Source organism: Manis javanica, chromosome 3, assembly GCF_040802235.1.
Source record: "Manis javanica isolate MJ-LG chromosome 3, MJ_LKY, whole genome shotgun sequence".
In the NCBI taxonomy this organism is placed as follows: Eukaryota; Metazoa; Chordata; class Mammalia; order Pholidota; family Manidae; genus Manis; species Manis javanica.
The window spans coordinates 40,618,806-40,639,089 of record NC_133158.1 but is presented as its reverse complement, the minus strand read 5'-3'; the positions used below and the strand labels follow the sequence as shown (position 1 = coordinate 40,639,089).

Sequence of the window (20,284 nt, the reverse complement as noted above, 5' to 3'; positions counted from 1 at the left end):
CTGCAGCAATGGTCTGTGATAAAACCAAATGCATGGCTCACACCTGTGAGGATGGCTATAATCAAAAGACCAAAAGCAGCAAGTGTTAGCAAGGATGTGGAGAAACTGGAGCCCTTGGGCACTGCCGGGATTGTTAAATGGTGCAGCTGTTAGAGGAAACAGTATGGCAGGCCCCCATAGGACCCAGCATTTCCACTGCAGGGCATGTGCCCTGGAGGGCTGACCGCAGGGTCTCAGAGAGATGTCTACACCCATGTCCACAACGGTATTATTCGAAATAGGTAAAATGTAGATGCAACCCACATGTCCTCCAACAGAGGAATGGAAAAGAAAAATGTGGTCCATCCATGCAATGGAATATGTTCAGCCTTAAAAAGGAAGTTCTGACATCAACATGGATGGACCTTGAGGGGGTGACACTGAGTGGAGCAAGCCGGACACCCCCACAAAGGCCTGGCACTGTGTGCGTCCCCCTGAATGAGGAGCAGTCAAACTCACGGAGACGGAAGGTCAGATGGGGGTGGGGGGCTGGGATGGGGGAGTCAGCGTTTCATGGGGACACAGTGTCCTTTGGGGAAGACCACAAAGTGCTGGAGGAGGTGGTGAGGTTGCACAGCAATGGGCATGTACCTAATGCCACTGAACTGCACACCTGACGTTGGCTAAGCTGGTGAATTTAATGTCAGGTGGGCTTCACTACAATGCAAGGGCCAACACAGGAATTCTAGCCCCACATCAGCTTCCAACCAGATCACATAGAAACAATGTATCTTTGATTATGCATACCTGCAATTTAGAGTCCATTAATTCCCAGCCTAATGTAATTAAAAGTGCAGAGTGGAAGGTGATCAAGCCTGAATGCTAAGGCAGAGTATAGTTTTTAGCAAGCCGTTGCCATGTTAAACTCTGAGCCAATCCCACATGACTATCAGGTCACAGAAGTTAGAAGCCTGCATGGTCCTCATGTTAACTGAACACCTAATTCAGCAAACCCACCTGGCAGCCTGTGGGTGATCTGGGTGCTGAGGGGACACACGTGGCCCAGCAGCTTCCATGGTGGGACCCAGCCCTGGACTTGACCTTCCAGAGGAGGAGGAACTCTCCCAGGAAATGGGTGTGATCTGTGGGCGCTAGAGACCACAGAGGAAGGACAAACCCTCACCATGAGGGCTGGAACAAGGCAGGGTGGCTGGGAGGTGCTGACCACACAGCCAGGCTGCCCAGGCAGGCAGGAATCTCTATTCGGCCATGGCCATGTCTTGGGCACTCAGGCCTGGCCTCCCCTGGTGATGGTCGGGGTCCACCCAGGGGCCCTGCCCCGAGCAGTTAGCCGTGCCCTCTGGGAGCTCCCAGCCTCAGTCCGAGAAGTACTTGTGGCTGGAGGAGACAATGTCTGGCCAAAACCCTGAGACCCCCATCCCCAAGAGTGTCCAAGGAAAGGAGGCGGTGAGGTGGGGCAGTGGGTTTACTGGGGAACAGAGGTTGGAAGTGGAGGTCCAGGGACCCGAGGAGCAGAGACACAGGGAGGGAAGGACAGGTGACCCAGAGGCGGTGGGGGTGCCTCCTGGGAGGCAGGGGTCAGAGGTCAGGTCAGGATGGTGGGCACAGGGGGCAACCCCGTCCTGAGGGAGGCAGCTGCCTAACACAGGTCAGGACTGGACTGAGGGGAGGCTCGGAGGGCCAGTCCCGGGGTGGGCCTGAGCCCGGCTGGCCTGGGGATAGAGTGGGTCAGCAGCAGGCAGGGCGGGCGCACACGGGGCGGCAGAACAGGGACACGCAGGAGGCTGGGTGGCAGCAGCTGGGCTGGCAGGGGAAGGTGGGGGCACAGCAGGGGGAGGCGGGCACACAGCAGGTGGGCCTGCACATGGGACGGCAGATGAGGGACACGCAGGAGGAGGGTCTGCAGCAGGACAGGGGGCAGGGGATGGGCTGGCAGCACAGGGGTGCTGGGCAGGGGGCCGCCCCAGAGCAGACGGGCACACAGCACACGGGCTTGCAGCACATGGGCTTACAGCAGACGGGCACGCAGCAGGCCTGCTGGCACAGGGAGGAGGTGCAGCAGGAGGGCTGGCAGCTAGACAGCTGGCAGCAGGAGGGTGTGCACAAGCTGGTGCAGGCTGATTGACAGGGGCTGCACCCGCAGCTCACAGGGGTGCAGACGAGGCTCAGGCAGGGGGCCGGGGCACAGCAGCTGGACTGGCAGCAGCTGGTGGCACAGCAGGGGGGCTCACAGCAGCTCTCGGGGCAGTTGTCCCCCTGCCAGGAGGGGCCAGTGCAGGAGCCCCAGGACCCGGGCAGGCCGACCCTGCTGCCGTAGCTCAGGTCACTGGAGCAGATGGACAGGGTGGAGGTGGCCATGGTGGGCGGTGGGCTGGAGGAGTGGGTGTGTGTGTGAGTGTGTGTGAGTGAGGTGCCAGCTTTTATACCCCCTGGTGTGTGTGTGTTGTTCAAGCAGGAGGCTCACTGAACCTTCCTTTTCCTTGGTAGTGTTTTGAGTGACTCCCAGGAGCTTATTGCTTCTGGCTTATTTACACAAAAGCATTTGCTGCTTGTAAAATGTCTGTTATGGTTGAGGACTGGGTGACCTCACCCTTGTTTGGTTCTCTAAGCAAACACCACAGAAAAATCTAGATTCCGGGCTCCCTGCCAGTGTCCAGCCCACCATGCCCGCTCTCCAGGCGTTGTGTCGTGTGGCAAGTGAGGGATGTGAATCCGAGTCTCAGCGACAGGGCCGCCTGGGGCTGAGGTGGGATCAGAGTTGTTCATCAGCTGTGGGACATGCTCTCAAACAGAAGGGCTCACTAGTGGACAGGGGGGACATTGTACTGGGAAAATAGACAAGGAAGCGTCTCCAGCACAGCCCCCCATAATCAAGAGATGGAATGTAGAAAAGAAAACTGATGAGATGATACTTCCAGAAGATCTGATGCTTATCAAATAGGATCACTTTATTTGCAGTGAAAGGGAACAGTCCTTAGAGCAGGCAGAAACATAAACTTCAGATTTGGAATTTTGACCACTTATGGGACAAGATGAATGGAAAATGGTGTGTGTCTAGTTGCACTGGTGAAATATCTGACACTAAACAAAGGTTCCAGAGAGATGGGTATCCTACTTCAACTCAGCAAATCAAGATGCCTGAAGACATGGTACCAAATCTTCAAAGCCTGAGGGGACTTTGATTATATAATTCCCCTAGGTCACCTGGTGAACAGAAATTAAAGCATTTCTGATAATATATAGCTGTTCTGAAAAATTGCCACTCATACACTATCTATGTAAACATCTTGAGAGCACATGGCCCAGCAAAACAAAATGCACACCCAAAAGGAAGTAGAAGGCAGAAATAATAAGGGCAAAAAAGTCAGCAAAAAGCAGGTTGAGGGCCTTAACTTCCTCAGGGACAGGAAATTCATCTCTTGCCCTCACAGAGCCGAGTAACTATTAATCCTTCTCGCCCCTCTTCATTAAGGTGGTGGTGTGCAGCTCTGTGGGTTTGAATGCATTGCGTGTGCACCACCATGGCAACATACTGAAGAACTGTCACCCTCAGAGATTCCCTTGTGTGGCCCCACTGTAATCAACTTCTACCTTCATCCAAACCCCCTGGCGATCCCTGATTCGTAATCACTGTAGCTGTGTCTTTGCTGGAATGTCTTATAAATACAGTTATGTAGCCTTTTGGGTCTGGCTTCTTTCACTTAGCAAAATGCACCTGGGATTCATCCATGTTGTTTGGAACATAGACATTCATTTCTTCTTATTTTCCGACGTTATGTGGATTTAGCACAATCTGTTTATTCAGTCAGTGGCTGAAGGACATTTTCACTGTCTCCTGTTTTTCGTAATTATGAACAAAGCTGCTATAAACATTGTTTGGGCGCAGGTTTTTGTGTGATAAGGAGTTTTCTCTAGGGTAAACCTTTAGGTATGGCACAGCTGGGTCATATGCTAAGTGTATGTCCAACTTGCCAGACTGTTTTCCAAAGGGGCATGGCCATCTTGCATTTCCACGGGCGATGTACCAGCCTTCTAGTTCTATCCATCTTTGCCAGCATTTGACGTTGTGAGTTTTTTCTTAATTTTTAGCCATTATAATAGGTATGCAGTGGTAGCTTATTGTATTTTTATTTGCATTGCCCCGATGGCTAATGATGTGTTGAGATGTGCTTTAATGTGCTTATTTGTCAAATAGTTTTCCAAAGTAGGGGTACAATTGTACATTTCTGCCAACACTGTATGAGTTCCAGGTCTCCACCTCCTTGTCAACACTTGGCAGGGTCAGTGTTTTTAATTTTAACCATTCTAAAAGGTGTGTAGAATCTTGTTGTGTTTTTATTTGCATTTCCCTAATGACTAATGATCTTGAGAATCTTTTTAGATGATTATTTGCTATCCATGCATCTTTTTGGTATTTCTTCAAAATCTTTAGGTTTTGTCCTTTGTTAGGTTTCCTTGATATTGAATTTTGAGAGTTCTTTATATATTCTGGATACAAGTATTTTGGTCAGATGTGTGACTTGCAGGTATTTTCTACTACTCTGTGACTTGTCTTTTCATTCTTTTGACAGTGTCTTTTGGTGAGCAAAAATGTTTCATATTGATAAAGTCCAATTTATCAATTTTTTCTTTTTTAGGTCATGCTTTTGTGTCAAATCTAAGAACTCTTTGCCTAATACAAGGCCACACAGATTTTCTCCTATGTCTTCTTGTCAAAATTTAAAACTTTCGCACTCTATATTTAGGTCTATGATATTTTGATTAAATTTTTACATTAAGTGTGAGGTCTGGGTCAAGGTTCACTTTTATTTTTTTACCAGATAGACGTCATTCCACATATGCCTCTATCTTGTTAACTTGCATTTACACTTCTATCAGAAGTTGCTGACTTAGGGTGGTTCTATTTTTCTTTTCTGTTTCATTGATTTGTGTACCTTCCACTTCGCCTGCTTCATGTTGGTTTGATTTCTGCAGCTGTAGGAAGTTCTGAAGACAGGTAGTGTGGGTCTCCAACTTTGTTCTTCATTTTCAAATTGTTGTAGCTACTTGAGCCCCTTTGCCTTTCCAAATAATTTTAGAATCAGCTTGTTGATATCAGTGACAAGAAAATCCTGTTGGCATCTTTAGACATTCGGAGATAACCGACATCATAACACTATCCCAATCCAGGAACAGAGTCTAGTTTTTCATTTATTTGTGTCTTCCTTCATTTCTTTCATTAGTGTTTTGATGATAGTTCTCGTTGTGTACATATTCCATTAGATTTATACCTATGTTTTCATTTTTTTATTCTGTTATAAACCATACTTTAATTTTTTTAAATTAAAATTGCTTATTGCTGTTACATAGAAATACAGGTGGCTTTTATTATTGTAAACTTAAATTCTTCAGCCTTTCTATACTCTCTTTTATTTCTAGGGGTCTTTTTGCCAATTCTTGAGGGTTCCTCTGTGGACAATCATGCCCCCTGTGAGTAGAGACAATTTTATTTCTTCATTTCCAGTATATACACCTTTTCTTTCTTTCTCTTGCCTTGTGGTGCTGCACAGGACCTCAGCACGATGTTGAGTGGGCACGCTGATAGGGAACATCTGTGTCTTGTCCCTCCCTGGTCTTTGGGGGAAAACATCCAGGCTTTTATGGCTGTGTGTGGTGTTGGCTATAAGTTTTCATAGATGCCTCGCATGAGGTTACATTTTTTCACTTATTCCTAGTTCACTGTTAACTTTTTTTTAAAATTAAGCATGAAACACTCCCTAATTCATTCTATGAAGCTGACAATTACCCAGATACGAAGGACATTCTAAGAAAACTACAGAACAGATCTCTCATGAACACTGACACAAAATCCTCAACAAAATACTAACAAATTAAATTCAGCAGCTTATTAAAAGGATTGTATACCATCACCATGAGGAATCTATTCCTGGTATGCAAGGATGGTTCTACATACAAAAATCAATCAGTGTAATACTTCACATCAATAGAATGGAGGGAAAAAATACACAATCATCACAATTGATATAGAAAAAGCATTTGGCAAAATTCAACAGCTTCATGATAAAAAGACTCATCAAAACTAGGAATAGAAGGAAACTACATCAACATAGTAAAAAATACACATGAAAACCCCACAGCAGTGATCATATCAGTGTTGAAAGGCTGAAAGCTTTTCCTCTGACATGAGGAATGAGGCACAGGCCTCCCTCTTGCCACTTGTATCCATAGTACTAGGCGTCCTAGGAGAGCAGGGGGACAATAGGAGACGTAAAAGGAATCTGGACTGGAAAGGAAGACGTAAGATCATCTCTGTTCACAGACACTATGATCTTATAAGTAGAAAACCCTAAAGACTCCACAAAAATGCTGTTAAAACTAATAAATGAATTCAGCAAAATAGCAGGATATAAAGCCAATATACAAAAATCAGTTTGCATTTCTAAACACAAATAATAAACAACCCCAAAAGGAAGTTAAGAAAACAATTTCATTTACAATTTACAAAAAGAGTAAAATACCCTAGGAATTAACTTAACCAAGGAGGTGAAAGGCCTATACAATGAAAGCTACACAAAATTGCTGAAAGAAATTAAAGAAGACTTAAATAAATGGAATGGCATCCTTTGTTCATGGATTGGAAGACTTACGATTGAATCCAAAGAAATCTACAGAGGCAATGCGATTGCTGTCGACATCGCAATGACCCTTTTTTTTGCAGAAATGTAAAAACTCATCATAAAATTCATAGGGAATCTCAAGGGACCCCTGAAGAGCCAAAACAATCCTGAAAAGGAACAAAGCTGGAAAGCTGACAATTCCTGGTTTCAAAACATACTACAAAGCTAACAATAATCAAAACCGCATGGTAGTGGCGTAAAGACAGACAGGAGGACCAATGGAATAGAATAAAGAAATGAACCATTACATATAAGGTCATTTTTGACAAGGACACAAAGTCCATTCAATGGAGCAAAGACACTCTTTTCAACAAATGGTGCTGGGAAAACAGTATATTCCTACGCAAAAGAATGAAGTCACACCGCATCGAACACCATATACACAGATTCCCTCAGAACGGATGCACAGCCTAAAGGTATAAAGCTCTCAGGAGATGACACGGGGCAAAACTGCATGACACTGAGTTTGGCAACGATTTCTTGGATATGACATCACAGGCACAGGCAATATAAGAAAAACATACAATTAGACTTCATGAAAACTAAATATTTTTGCATCAAAATTGACAAAGAATATCATCAGTTTCAACAGAGAAAAAAAGGTAATCCAAAGAAATGGAAGAGAAAGCACTTGAAAATCATGTATCTGATGAAGAACTAATATTCAGAATGTATAGAGAATTCCTAAAACTCAATAATAAGAAAAGCAAACAAGCCAGTTCAAAAATAAGCAAAGGACTTGAATTAACATTTTTCCAAAGAAGACATACAAATAACAAAAAAGCACAAGAAAAGATGCTTAGTCACTGATCATTACAGAAATGCAAATCAAAACTACAATGAGATACCACCTGACATCCATTAGGATAACTAGAATATATATGTTTAAAAAACAGAAAGCAACAAGTGTTGGTGAGAATGTAGAGAAATTGTAACACTTAGACACTGTTAGCAGGAACAATGAAAAGGTACAGTTACTGTGGAAATGAATATGGCAGTTCCTCAAAAAATTAGAAGTATAATTACCACATGATCCAGTAATTATACTGAGTATTTGCTCAAAAGAATTAAAAGCTGAATTGTGAAGAGATATCTGTAAACCTCATGTTCATAACAGCATTACTCACAATAGCTAAAATGTGGAAACAACCCTAGTGTCCATTGATGGATGAATGGACAAGCAGAATGAGATTTATCCATATAATGAAATGTTTCTTCAGCCTTAAAAAGTATATATGACATCAACATGGACAAACCATGAAGATATTACAGTAAGTGAAATAAGGCTGTGTGAAAAATGCAAATATTGTGTAATTCCACTTACATGAGGTACTTAGAGTAGTCAAAATCACAGACAAATAAAGTAGATGGTGGGTGCCAGGGGCTGGGAAAGGGGAATGGGGAGCTGTGCTAATGAGAACAGAATTTCATTTTTGCAAGATGAAAAGAGATGGTTGAATAACTTTATGAATGTAGGTAACATTGAAGCGCACACTTAAAAATTGTTAAGGTAGTAAATTTCATGTTATGTGTATTTTACCTGAATACAAAATCAGGAAGAAAAAATAGGAAATGAGCCATAAAACCATGAAAAGACATGGAGAAACCTTAAATGTACATTACTAAGTGAAAAAAAGAAACCTGAGAAGTCTCCATATGATGTGATTCCCAGTATACGACATCCTGGAAAAGACAAAACTATGCACACAGTAAAAACATCAGTGGTTGCCAGTGCTGAGCAGGGAAGGAGGGGTGAGTAGGCAGGGCACAGAGGATTTTTCAAGGCAGGGAAGCTATTTTCTATTAACTATATTGATCCATATATGTCATCTATTTATCAAAACCCATAGAACATACAACACCAACATTGAACCCAAATGTAAGCTAAGGACATCGGGTGATACTGATGTGTCCGTGTAGGTTAATTGGTCATAACAAGTGTATCAATATCACAAGATGCTGATGGTAGAGAGGCTGTGTTGGGGGGCGCTGTATGGGAACTCTGCACTTTTCACTCAGTTTTTTGGGAACCTAAACTGCCGTAAATAACAAAGTCTATTAAAATGATATTGGACAATCAAGGTTATCTTTTTTCTTGAATGAGTTTTGGTACTTTATGTCTTCAATCAATGAGTCCATTTCATCTTAATTGTCCATTTTTGGGGAATAGAGTTGTTTGCTCTCCTCCCTTTTAATGCTGTTGTTATCTGTGGGGTCTGTAGTAATTCCTCCTCTTCCATTCCTGATATTATGCTTTACCTTCTCAGTCTAGCCACAGTTTATCAAATTTATTTGTCATTTCAAAAAAAAGCTCTGGATTTCTTGATAATCATTATTGTTTTACTGTTTCCAATTTCATCCATTTCTGCCTTAATCTGTATCAAAACTTCCACACTATATGCCAGCTTGGGGTTTAATTTACTCTTCTTTTTCCACTTTTAATTTCTGACCTCTTTGTTGCTGTATATTTGAAGTGCATGGCCATGGGGCGCATGGCCGGGGTGTGTCTTTTCTCCAGTGAGACTCTTTTTCCCCTGTTCCCCTCTGTCTTCTTTGGGACTTCCAATCACACACGGGTCCCTGGGAGCCGATCCCCAGCTTGCCGACGCTCTGTCCGTCTCTCTCTCCTCTGTGTACTCCACGTGCATCGCTCCATTTCTCTGCCTTCAAGCGTACTGCTCTTTCCTCTGCAGTGACTTTTCTTCTGTTAACCCCGTCTAGTGTCACCTTCCCCTCCAATACTGCAGCTTCACTCTCTCAGCGTTCCAGCTTTATCTTTTTAAATCTTCTTCATCTTTCCTTAATATACTTGCTTAATCTATTCTCTAACCTCTTGAATACATTATCCCTGATGATTCTGAGCTTTGTTCCAGGCTGTAGCTAGGATGCTGGGAAATCACTCACTCCCTGAGACCAGTGCATACCTTTGCCAGCAGGATGAGACCTCTGGATTCTTGAGGGCTGATCTCACCCAGGACCAAGGGGACCCCTTCTGAGCAGACTGCCTCAGATGCCCAAGAATCCAGAGCTGGCAGTGGGCTGACAGGCCCATTTGAGGCTGTGTTTGGTCTCTGACGATCAGTCTGCCTGCCAGCACGGGGTTTCCAGTCTCCAGCATCTGGTCTGCTGACCAGCACGCAGGTGACATGTGAGGGACACCCTCTGTGGCCAGAGCACTTACTTGGTGCAGCCCTCTGCTCTTGGGAACTCTGGCCCCAGACACTAGCCGCCTGGCTCTCCCCAACTCCATGGCCATCTAAGAAATTCAGCAGTCCATGGGGCCCCAAATAGGTCCCATTTCCACATGAGGGCCTGCAAATATTCTTCAGGTGCTGAGCTGGACCAAGTGGGTTTGTGCTCCACGAATTCAATATTGGAACACCACTGTTTCATAGTTTTATCCATATTTTGCACAGGCCCAGGTGGGAAGGTATCCAGTTTGTTACCCATCTGCTGGGAGCAGCTCCCCCCACCCTCATCACATTTATGCTAAATGACGGAACCCAAAGGCAGACACTAAGGGGCCCCCAGGGCCCTCAGAGGCTGTGCTGTGTGGAACCTCCAGCCTTGCTTCTTGACAGGTGACTCTGGGGCCCAGGGCAGAGAGAGCCCCCAGACCATGGCAAGGCTCGGCGCCCAGGCTCAGGGAAGCCTGAGAACAGTGGCCTTCCTGGGCAACAGTTGGGGTCCCACCCGGGGGCCCTGCCCCAAGCAGTTAGCCATGCCCTCTGGGAGCTCCCAGCCTCGGTCCGAGAAGTACTTGTGGCTGGAGGAGACAACGTCTGGCTAAAACCCTGAGACCCCCATCCCCAAGAGTGTCCAAGGAAAGGAGGCAGTGAGGTGGGGCAGTGGGTTTACTGGGGAACCGAGGTTGGAAGTGGAGGTCCAGGGACCCAAGGAGCAGAGACATGGGGAAGGAAGGACAGGTGACCCAGAGGCAGTGGAGGTGCCTCCTGGGAGGCAGGGGTCAGAGGTCAGGTCAGGATGGTGGACACAGGGGGCGACCCTATCCTGAGGCGGGCAGCCGCCTAACACAGGTCAGGACTGGACTGAGGGGAGGCTTGGAGGACCAGTCCCAGCTGGGCCTGAGCCCAGCTGGCCTGGGGATCGAGTGGGTCAGCAGCAGGTGGGGCGGGCGCACGCGGGGTGGCAGAACAGGGACATGCGGGAGGCTGGGCAGCAGCAGCTGGGCTGGCAGGGGTAGGCGGGGGCACAGCAGGGGGAGGTGGGCACACAGCAGGCAGGCCTGCCCACAGGGCAGAAGATGAGGTACACACAGGAGGAGGGTCTGCAGCAGGATGGGGGGCACGGGATGGGATGGCAGCATGGGTGTGCCGGGTAGGGGGCAACCCCAGAGCAGATGGGCACATAGCACACAGGCTTACAGCAGACAGGCACACAGCAGGCCTGCTGGCACAGGGAGGAGGTGCAGGAGGAGGGCTGGCAGCTAGACAGCTGGCAGCAGGAGAGTGTGCACGAGCTGGTGCAGGCTGACTGACAGGGGCTGCACCCACAGCTCACGGGGGTGCAGACAAGGGTCAGGCAGGGGACCGGGGCACAGCAGCTGGACTGGCAGCAGCTGGGGGCACAGCAGGGGGGCTCACAGCAGCTCTCGGGGCAGTCGTCCCCCTGCCAGGAGGGGCCGGTGCAGGAGCCCCAGAACCTGGGCAGGCAGACCCGGCGGCTGTAGCTCAGGTCACTGGAGCAGATGGACAGGGTGGAGGCAGCCATGGTGGGCGGCGGGCTGGAGGGGTGTGTGTGTGAGTGAGTGTGTGGGGTGCCGGGGCTGCAGGCCTGTATGTCTGGCCCCCGGCTGGCACTGCTCTCCCAGGAGGCCCACGTGCGCCCACCCTTGTTGGTGGCGCACTAAGCCCGGGAGCCTCAGGTGAGTCAGGGTCCCCGGGGCTGCCCCAGTAACCGCCTGACCCCCTGTGGGGTCCTTGGGGAGTGGTGCTGGGGCCACGCCGAGGTCAAGCTCTTCCTCCTGTGGGTCCCCTCATGGGGGCTCTGGGGACTGTGACTCCAGTGGCAGATGACCGTGGTGGCCCCTGGTGGGCTGTGTGTGGCGTGAGGGGCCCCACGGACTGCGTGAGTGCAGACCTGCTCAGGCAGCCTGGGGAGGGCCTTGGAGGGCAGCTGGGTCCCTTGGCCAGGAGGCCGTGTGCTGGCAGGGGCAGAGGGGCTGTGCTGTGAGCCCCTCAGGGCTCCATCCCCTGACTCAGCCCTAGTAGCCACACCTGGGCTGTGGCAGGGCTGGGGGCTCACTGGGCTGGGGCATCCCCGGGGTGGCACATTGGCAGGGCGTCCGTGTGGGTGCGATGGAGGCCGTGTCAGCTGTGGAAGGAAGGCTCTAGAGACTTCGGTGACACGTAGGGTTTGGCAGCTCCCTGGTGGGAGCTCGGGGGAGGTGCAGGGCAGCCAGCGGGTCACAGTTCCCCACATGGCCTGCGCCCCCGTGGCTGGCAGGAGTGGGCGCAGCCCGGCCTACACTCTGGGTTTGGTGTTTCTCTGGGTAGATTTCACAAGTGGGGCCATCAGGGCTGGAGGTTTCTCTGTAGAAAGATTTTTAAATTATAGTTTTGAAGAAGTCATAAAACAATGATCCAGGGCCTCCCAGGGGCCCTTCGCTGGCGTCCCTCCAGGCCAAATCACAGCCAGAGCTCGGCCATGCAGGTCCCAACCACCACCAGGCTGCATGCCTCATTTTTGTGTGTGTGTGTGTGTGTGTGTGTGTGTGTGTGTGTGTGTTCACGCATGTGGTCATGTGTGGATCGTGCCACCCAGCACAGACAGAACTGTGGTGGCCACCACGCTCCCATCTGGCCCTGCGTGTCTGCGCCCAGGCACTCTCTCTGCAGCCCGGCAGCCCCATCTCTTCTCCATCTCTATTTTGTTGTTCCCAGAATGCTCAATGGCCACACAGGAGCCACTCTCTGACACTGACCCACTTAGGTCCACAGCAGCCTGTCCTGGTGCCGTGTGTGGTGTCCACTTGCTAGGCTCCATGGCAGGGTGCTCCAGGGGGCTGACCACCCGTGCCCAGGGACAGGCAATTGTGGGAGGGTGTGAACTACAGAGGGCTGCTTCTGCCCTGGATTCTGGCATTTGTGTTTTCCCAGGGGTTTGTCCATTTCAGGGACCCCGTAACGGCCCTCATGGTACCCGCAGTGAACGTGCCACCTGTGCAGGTGTCCCTCTTGTTGTTACTGGCTAATGTCTTCTCTCCATTTTGCCGGCTGGTCTGGCTAATGAGCTGTCAGTTCTGCTGGTCTTCGCAAGACACAGCTTTGGGTCTGTGATTTCCTGTATTTGTTTCCCGCCTCGCTGCTTTATCTTCCGCTCTGGTGTTGTTACTGTCTTTCTTCTTTGAGTTTAAGTTGCCTCTGGTTTTCTTACCGTGGGAGTCGAGGCCATTCATTCATCGGAGGACCGCATCTTCTCCCTCATGGACATTCAGGGCTATGAACTCCCCGCTGGTGAGGCCGGAGCAGCGCCCACAAGTTTCGACACATTGTGTTTCCACTTTCATGCAGTTCAAAATATCTTCTGATTCCCCCTTTTCTTTCTTCTTTGATCCATGGGTTACATGGAGGCCTATTTCCTTTCTAAAGAGTCAGGATTTTGTAAGATCTTTCTGTACCTGGATTTTGACTTCAGTTCCATTGTGATGAGAGAATATACATTGTGTGTCTTAAGTCCCTGCAAATTTAGAGAGACTTGTTTTACAAACCCAAATATGGTCCATCTCAGTAAATGTGGTCTATCTTGGTACATGTATTGCATGCGCTTAAAAAGAATGGCTATTCTGTTTTGGGTGGAGTGTCCTTTAAAGGTCAAATAGTTCAAGTTGGTTATGGTATTGTTCAAGTTGTCTCTACTATACCCCTCTTGTTTTCTTGTGAATTTTATTAAAATTTTTTATATTGAGGTACATACAAACAAATGCACAAATCTCAGTGTAGAGCTGGATGAATTTTGGCACATGTACACACATCACCCAGATCAAGGCACCAAACATTCTGGTTAATTTTCCCCCTTCATTGTTTCTCCTATTCTCCAGCCCGTCCCCTACTGCAACCAGCAGTCTGTTGTCATGTTTATGAGTTTGATTCAGCTTTGTTTGTTTGTTCACTTGTTTTACTTCTTAGAGTCAACATTTAGGTGAAATCACAGGGTATTTGTCTTTCTCTGCTTGACTTATTTCATGTAACCTAATACCCTCTAGGTCCATCCATGTCACAAATGGCAAGATTTCATTCGATTTTATGGCTGAGTAATATTCCTCTGTGTGTGTGTGTGTGTGTGTGTGTGTGTGTGTACACATGACATACTCATTGTCCATTCATCTGCACGGACATTTAGGTTGCCTCCATATCTTGGATAGTATAAATAATGCTGTAGTAAGCATAGGTGTGCATATATCTTTGTGGATTATTGATTTTGTTTTCTTCCTGTAAATTCCCAGAAGTGGAATTGCTGGTCAGGTGGTATTTCTAGTTTTAGTTTTCTGAGAAACCTCCATACCACCCCCCAGAGTGGCTGCACCGGTGTGCAGTCCCACCAGCATGCATGAGCTCCCTTTTGTCCACGTGTTCACCGACACTTGTTAATTCTTGCCTTGTTGATGTTAGCCATTCTGACTGGTGTGAGGTGACACCTCATCGTGGGTTTGATTTATATTTCCCTGATGATCAGTGATGTTGGGCATCTTTTCATGTGCCTATTGGCCTTCACATGTCTTCTTTAGAAAAATGTCTATTCAGGCCCTCTGCCTGAAATTGGATGTTTTTGGGTGTTGAGGTGTATGAGTTCTTCATATACTTTGGATATTAGTCCCTGATCTGATTTATCATTCGCGAATGTATTCTCCCACTTGGCAGGCTGCCTTTTTGTTCTGTGGATGGTGTCCTTTGCTGTGCAGAGGCTTCTTAGTTTGATGTGGTCCCACTTGTCTATTTTTTGCTTTTCTTTGCCCTGCCTGGGGAGACATATCCAGAAAGAAATTACTAAGACTGTTGTTTGAGAGTTTATTGCCTATGTTTTCTTCTGGGAGTTTTATGGTTTCTGGTCTTATTTTTAGGTCTTTCATCCCTTTTGAGTTTATTTCTGTGTATGGTGTTAGACATCGACATCCAGTTTCATTCTTCTGTGTGCAGCTGTCTGGTTTTCCACCACCATTTATTGAAGAAACCGTCTTTTTCCCATTTCATATCCTTGCCTCCTTTCTCATCTATTAATTGACCACATAGGTATGGGTTTATTTCTGGGCTCTCTATTCCATTCCACTGATCTGTATGCATCTGTTCTTGGGCCAGTACCATACTGTTTTGATTACTGTAGTTTTGTAGTATAGTTTGTAACCAAGGAGTGTGATCCCCCCAGCTTTGTTCTTCTTTCTCAAGATTGCTTGAGCTGTCTATATCCTTCTCAGTTTTCTGTCTATTTGTTCCATAAGGTATTGAGAGAGGATTACTGAAATCTCACAATATAAACTTAGCTATGTCCATATCTCATTGCCATTTATCAGTTTTCGATCCATGTACTTAGAAGGTCCTAGTAATAGGTGCATAACATTTGGGATTAATTGACTCCTCTGTCATTATGAAATGACCCTCTTGGTCCCTGGCAATATTCTTTGATGTGGGATGTATACCTATGATATTAGTGTAACTGCTGCAGCTTTCTATGATAAATGTTGGCCTGCTATATCCTTTTCCATCTTTCACTTTTAACCGGTTTTCATCTTCTATTTAAATGGAGTTTCCTATAAGCTGCATAAATTTAGGCCTTATTTTTGTTTTAACTGATGTACCAGTCTCTGTCTCTTAACTGGATAATTTAGACCATTTACATTTACTGTGATTGTTGACACAGTGAGGCTTAGTGTGTTGTCTTCCTATTGTTTCTGTTGGTCCCATGTGCTCTTCCTTCCCCTTTCCCTATTTTCTGCCTTCTGTTGGATGACTTGATTTTGTTTGTAATTGATGTAATTTCCTTTGTTGCTTCCTAGCCAAGATCTTTGTTTTACATTCTGTCACATTTTATTTGCATTATAGGGTTTCTAGTATGTATCTTTAACTTAATACCATCCATCTTGAAATTATAGCAGCCACTGTAGGTGTGGTGTAAGAGCTCACGAAGGTATATTCCACTTCTCCCTCAACAAAGCACATCCTCACTGCTGGAGGGATCACCACAAATCTATATATTTAAACAAGCAAGTTCTTTGCAGGATCCAAGAAAAGGTGATACCCCCCAGTAACAAGCAGATGAAGCCATCAAGTTTGGAATTGAGATGCATGGAGATGAAGTGAAGATGTTGCCCAATCCCCTGGAATGGACTGGAGTACTTGAAAGGCAACAAGGGGCTGGTGTGAATTATTTGGGTTCATGTAAGAGCACTGATAGAGTACTGGGTCTCCGTAAGGTGCCTTTTTTCTTTGTATGTACAAAAGTAATGGTGCATTTGGCAGACTGGGTCCCCTAAGAAGTAAATGCCAAGTCAGGGTGGGTTGCAAGGAGTTTATTGTGGAAATGCATGAGGCAGGTAAAAAGGAGCCCAGGGGCAGGAGGGAGAAACTTAAGGCATCGAAAGCTGACCCGACCCTCTGATTACAGAGTGGGAAGGGAGCAGGCTGGGCGGGCAGCGCCTCAGGCCACTGCCCAGCCCTGAGCCAGGCTCAGACAGGGGCTGCGTGCAGCACCAGAGCAGAGGAGCCTGCAGGAGAGCAGAGGGGTGTCCTCCAGGACAGGGGGCCTGTGATGCAGCAAGGATCCAGCAAGGATGCAAGAACACTGGCAAGGAGGGCCACGGGGGCCAGGAGGAGAAGGCAGGATGTGGGGATGGGCTTCCGCAGTGCCAGGCCTCCCGAGGTCTTCGTGATCGACTGTGGCTGCAGTGCCACCTCCTAGCTCATGTGGGGACGTTGGCAGGAGAGCACAGGGCCTTGGCTGGGGACCTCAGCCAGCAGCACAGGTGGCCGCTCAGTGTCCTGTCAGGCCCTGGACTCCAGGATCTTCCTGCTTCTCTATCCCCACGAAAAGTCATGGGATGTCACCTTCCAGAGTCCTGGCATCCTGGGGGTGCACCCTCCCCCCAGCCCCTGCTGCACCCCACTTGGAGCTGGAGAGAAGACACAAGCAGCATATAGGGTGCAGAGAGCCAGCTTATCAGGCAGGCGGCTAGGTGCTCCCTTGGGACAGATGAGGGGCGGGACAGCAGGAGGGATGGGGGTGGGGGGATCGGGTTGCCCATGAGGATGGTGGCCTGTGCTTGGGTTCTGGGATGGCCGTGGAAGCAGCTGTCAGATTCCTGGGACACAGAGAAGATACCCCACAAGTGTTCTTTCTGTGGGTTTAAACTCCTAGGGGAGGCTAAGTGCCAGTGTCTCTGTGCTCACCCCTCCTGCTGAGGGACCAAGCCCTTCTGGCCTGGGGATCGAGTGGGTCAGCAGCAGGTGGGGCGGGCGCACGTGGGGCGGCAGAGCAGGGACACACAGGAGGCCAGGCGGCAGCAGCTGGGCTGGCAGGGGGAAGCAGGGGCACAGCAGGGGGAGGTGGGCATGCAGCAGGTGGGCCTGCACATGGGACGGCAGATGAGGGACACACAGGAGGTGGGTCTGCAGCAGGATGGGGGGCAGGGGGTGGGCTGGCAGCATGGGGGCGCTGGGCAGGGGGCAGCCCCAGAGCAGATGGGCACACAGCACATGGGCTTGCAGCAGATGGGCTTGCAGCAGACGGGCATACAGCAGGCCTGCTGGCACGGGGAGGTGCAGCAGGAGGGCTGGCAGCTAGACAGCTGGCAGCAGGAGGGTGTGCATGAGCTGGTGCAGGCTGACTGGCAGGGGCTGCACCCACAGCTCATGGGGGTGCAGACGAGGGTCAGGCAGGGGGCCGGGGCACAGCAGCTGGACTGGCAGCAGCTGGGGGCACAGCAGGGGGGCTCACAGCAGCTCTCAGGGCAGTCGTCCCCCTGCCAGGAGGAGCCAGTGCAGGAGCCCCAGGACCCGGGCAGGCAGACCCGGCTGCCGTAGCTCAGGTCGCTGGAGCAGATGGACAGGGTGGAGGTGGCCATGGTGGGTGGTGGGCTGGAGGAGGGTGTGTGTGTGTGTGTGTGTGTGTGAGTGTGTGAGTGTGAGTGAGGTGCTCAGGGCTGCAGCTTTTATACCCTTCATCAGTGTTTGTGTTGCCCCAACAGCAGGCTGAGGGAGGCCCTCCCTTCCTGCTTGGTGCTAAGAGCTGGTGCAGGAGACCCCTTATTAGTGTTGATTTATTTTCTGTAATTAGTTTTGCTCATTGGTCTTGTGAGTTGTTGCAGGATGTGTTACGAACCTCCTTTTTTGACTTCAGAAAAGTTATGGAAAACATGTGAGGACAATATTTGTGAGGTTTAGAGGTGGACACTTTTCTGAAGTGACTATTTTTGGCTTCATCTTTCCTGTGTAAGGACAGCTCTACATATTTTTTTTATCACCTTTGACCATTTAAAATTTTTGATGTAAAGTGACACTTGTATAACTTGTAAAAGTACAACTGGCTCAGAGGATTAGATCAGAGAGACGGTCAAATGCCACCTTCCCACAGGGGCAGGAGGAGATCCTCACACAGATACCACCTTGCCGCCCCCCAGGCCCGGGGTCTGCCCTGGGGAAGCAGCTCCAGCAGGAGCAGCTGCTGTGAGTGTGGACGGCCAGAGGTGAAAGGGACCGAGGGGCAGCATCTTCACCAGGGATGCACATGGCCTCTGAGTCAGTGGGGCTGTGACGTGGGCATGGGGGCCCAGGACGGGCTGGGGTGCTCACCCGGGTTGTCCAGTGTCCCTCAGTATTTCTCCCAGACATGGGTGGCTGTCAGTACACACCCTGCCCTCCACGCTCCCTGGCTGAGCAAACACCCACCACATACACACTGGTCAGAATTCGCTTCACTCAAGACGATGCCCAGAAGGACTTAGTCCAGGGAGAGCCTCTGCTCCTGAAGACTGCGTGTGAGCCATGGAGGCTTGTGGGTCTAGGGCAACACCCAGAAGGAAACCCCAGGTTTCGGTCATGGACACAAGAAGCTATGGTCCCAGGGAGCCTGGGACAGAGCCACACAGCCAGACTTGGTGAAACCTCACTGCCTTAGAAAACGGTCCTGGTCACAGCACTGCTGGCAATGCTGCTAATATTGGGTAATGTTTTCTGAGCACAAGTTCTATGGCAGGTGGTGGTCTGAGCCCTTCACGCCATCACCTCATCAGCTGGGGAGGGAGTGAACAGACGAGGAGGCTGGGCACAGAGACCAAGCAGCCTGCTCAGGTTGCGCGGCCTGATGTGGCCGACGTGGCACTGGAAGCTGCCTGGTGCTTACAGGACCCACCCTCTGAACCAGGCCCTTCCCATTCCAAGCACAGTGGTGGAGATGGAAGGCAGCCAGGCCTCCAGGACACTGAAGGAGCAGCTGGGTCGCAGATTCACAGTGGAGGCTGGAAGGGGTGGAACAAGCTCCAGGGAGGCGCAGTTCCACAGCTTTACAGACAGAAGTGCTGGTAGTACCATCCATACCAGAAATAAAAGGTAACTGAGGGAAAATGTTATAAATAGACTGTGTGTTAAGCTGAGATGGAAACAGCAACTCAGTTGCTAGGGAGGGAAGAGCGTCAATCAGGATCAAAACAGCAACCAAAGAAACAACTGCAGACAAGGCGCTCTGGGCTGCGCGGACAAGGTGCGCATCTCCGGGGCGAGGACTTGGGGGTTTCCAGGTCATCAGGTCATCAGAGTCTGCCCTGTGCACAGATCGGCAAGTTCTTAAATGAAAAGGCTTGAGATCAGTCCCACTGCTGCGCGGGGGGAAAGGGCACGCTGCCCGGAGACGGACCAGCACCAGGGCCCCACTGCCCCTCCATCCAACAGTGAGAGGCTCAGAGCTTCTGGGGAACATAGGGCACTGAGGCTGATATTTTCTTTTTTCCAATCATTACATCTTTCTCAAGTAAAGACAGCAGCAACGTATTTGCACATAGGCAAGACCTTAGATGGAACTCCACTCAGGCATCCCTCTTGAAAAAATACCAGAAGTTCGGCAAATGAACACATAAGGAAGCGTCGGGCTGGCACGGACGCAAGAATCAAACCACAGGGTACGTCTAAACAACCAGTGAGGTTGGTTCCAAAGGCAAATGTAAATCGCACTTTGTTCTGCCTTGCACGGTATGATGCATCCTACTGAACAGTGACTCTCCATTCCGTGCTGCATCGTGTGAGGGCCACTAACCACACGTGGCCACTGAAAATGTAGCACTTGAAAAGTAGCCAGTACCACATGATGAAATGATCACAATTTGAATACCTGGGTTGTATAAAATGTTATTAAATTAATTTCACTGTTTCTGTTTCATTTTTAAATGTGGGTTTTATGATACTACGATTACATATGAGGCTTGCTCACTGTGTCTGTTGGAGAGCTCTACTTAGCTGGCACTAAAAAGACGGACAAGTGGGAGGGTGTGGGTGGGATGGTGACCAGGTTGGGAGAAACAAAGTCAATTCTGCCTCAAATAGAAACTTCTCACATTGTGTTGTTTCATTCATGACTTTATTAAAACACAAATGTGAAGGAAAACT

The 20,284-nt window shown here is 48.8% G+C and overlaps 4 protein-coding genes and 1 long non-coding RNA gene across 6 annotated transcripts in view; 1 reads left to right on the top strand and 4 right to left on the bottom strand.

Annotated features, from left to right (window-relative positions):
- TSPEAR (thrombospondin type laminin G domain and EAR repeats) overlaps positions 1-20,284 on the bottom strand; it is a 140,422-nt gene that overhangs the window by 24,247 nt on the left and 95,891 nt on the right. The window lies entirely within an intron of this gene.
- The window catches only part of LOC108388246 (uncharacterized), a 36,565-nt gene that overhangs the window by 454 nt on the left and 15,827 nt on the right, over positions 1-20,284 (top strand). The gene's annotated exons all lie outside the window — the stretch shown is intronic.
- On the bottom strand, positions 1,458-4,485 carry LOC118967734 (uncharacterized). The gene has a single exon (XM_073231241.1). It carries the CDS (start codon positions 2,356-2,358, stop codon positions 1,729-1,731), a length of 630 nt encoding a protein of 209 aa, XP_073087342.1. The 5' UTR covers positions 2,359-4,485; the 3' UTR covers positions 1,458-1,728.
- On the bottom strand, positions 10,794-11,426 carry LOC118967735 (uncharacterized). Its single transcript, XM_036994916.1, has one exon. It carries the CDS (start codon positions 11,406-11,408, stop codon positions 10,794-10,796), a length of 615 nt encoding a protein of 204 aa, XP_036850811.1. The 5' UTR covers positions 11,409-11,426.
- On the bottom strand, positions 15,196-20,131 carry LOC118967733 (uncharacterized). Its single transcript, XM_073231242.1, has one exon. It carries the CDS (start codon positions 17,749-17,751, stop codon positions 17,125-17,127), a length of 627 nt encoding a protein of 208 aa, XP_073087343.1. The 5' UTR covers positions 17,752-20,131; the 3' UTR covers positions 15,196-17,124.

Coding starts and splice junctions, on each gene's coding strand:
- LOC118967734 (XM_073231241.1), bottom strand. CDS start 2,358: ATGGCCACCTCCACCCTGTCCATCTGCTCCAGTGACCTGAGCTACGGC.
- LOC118967735 (XM_036994916.1), bottom strand. CDS start 11,408: ATGGCTGCCTCCACCCTGTCCATCTGCTCCAGTGACCTGAGCTACAGC.
- LOC118967733 (XM_073231242.1), bottom strand. CDS start 17,751: ATGGCCACCTCCACCCTGTCCATCTGCTCCAGCGACCTGAGCTACGGC.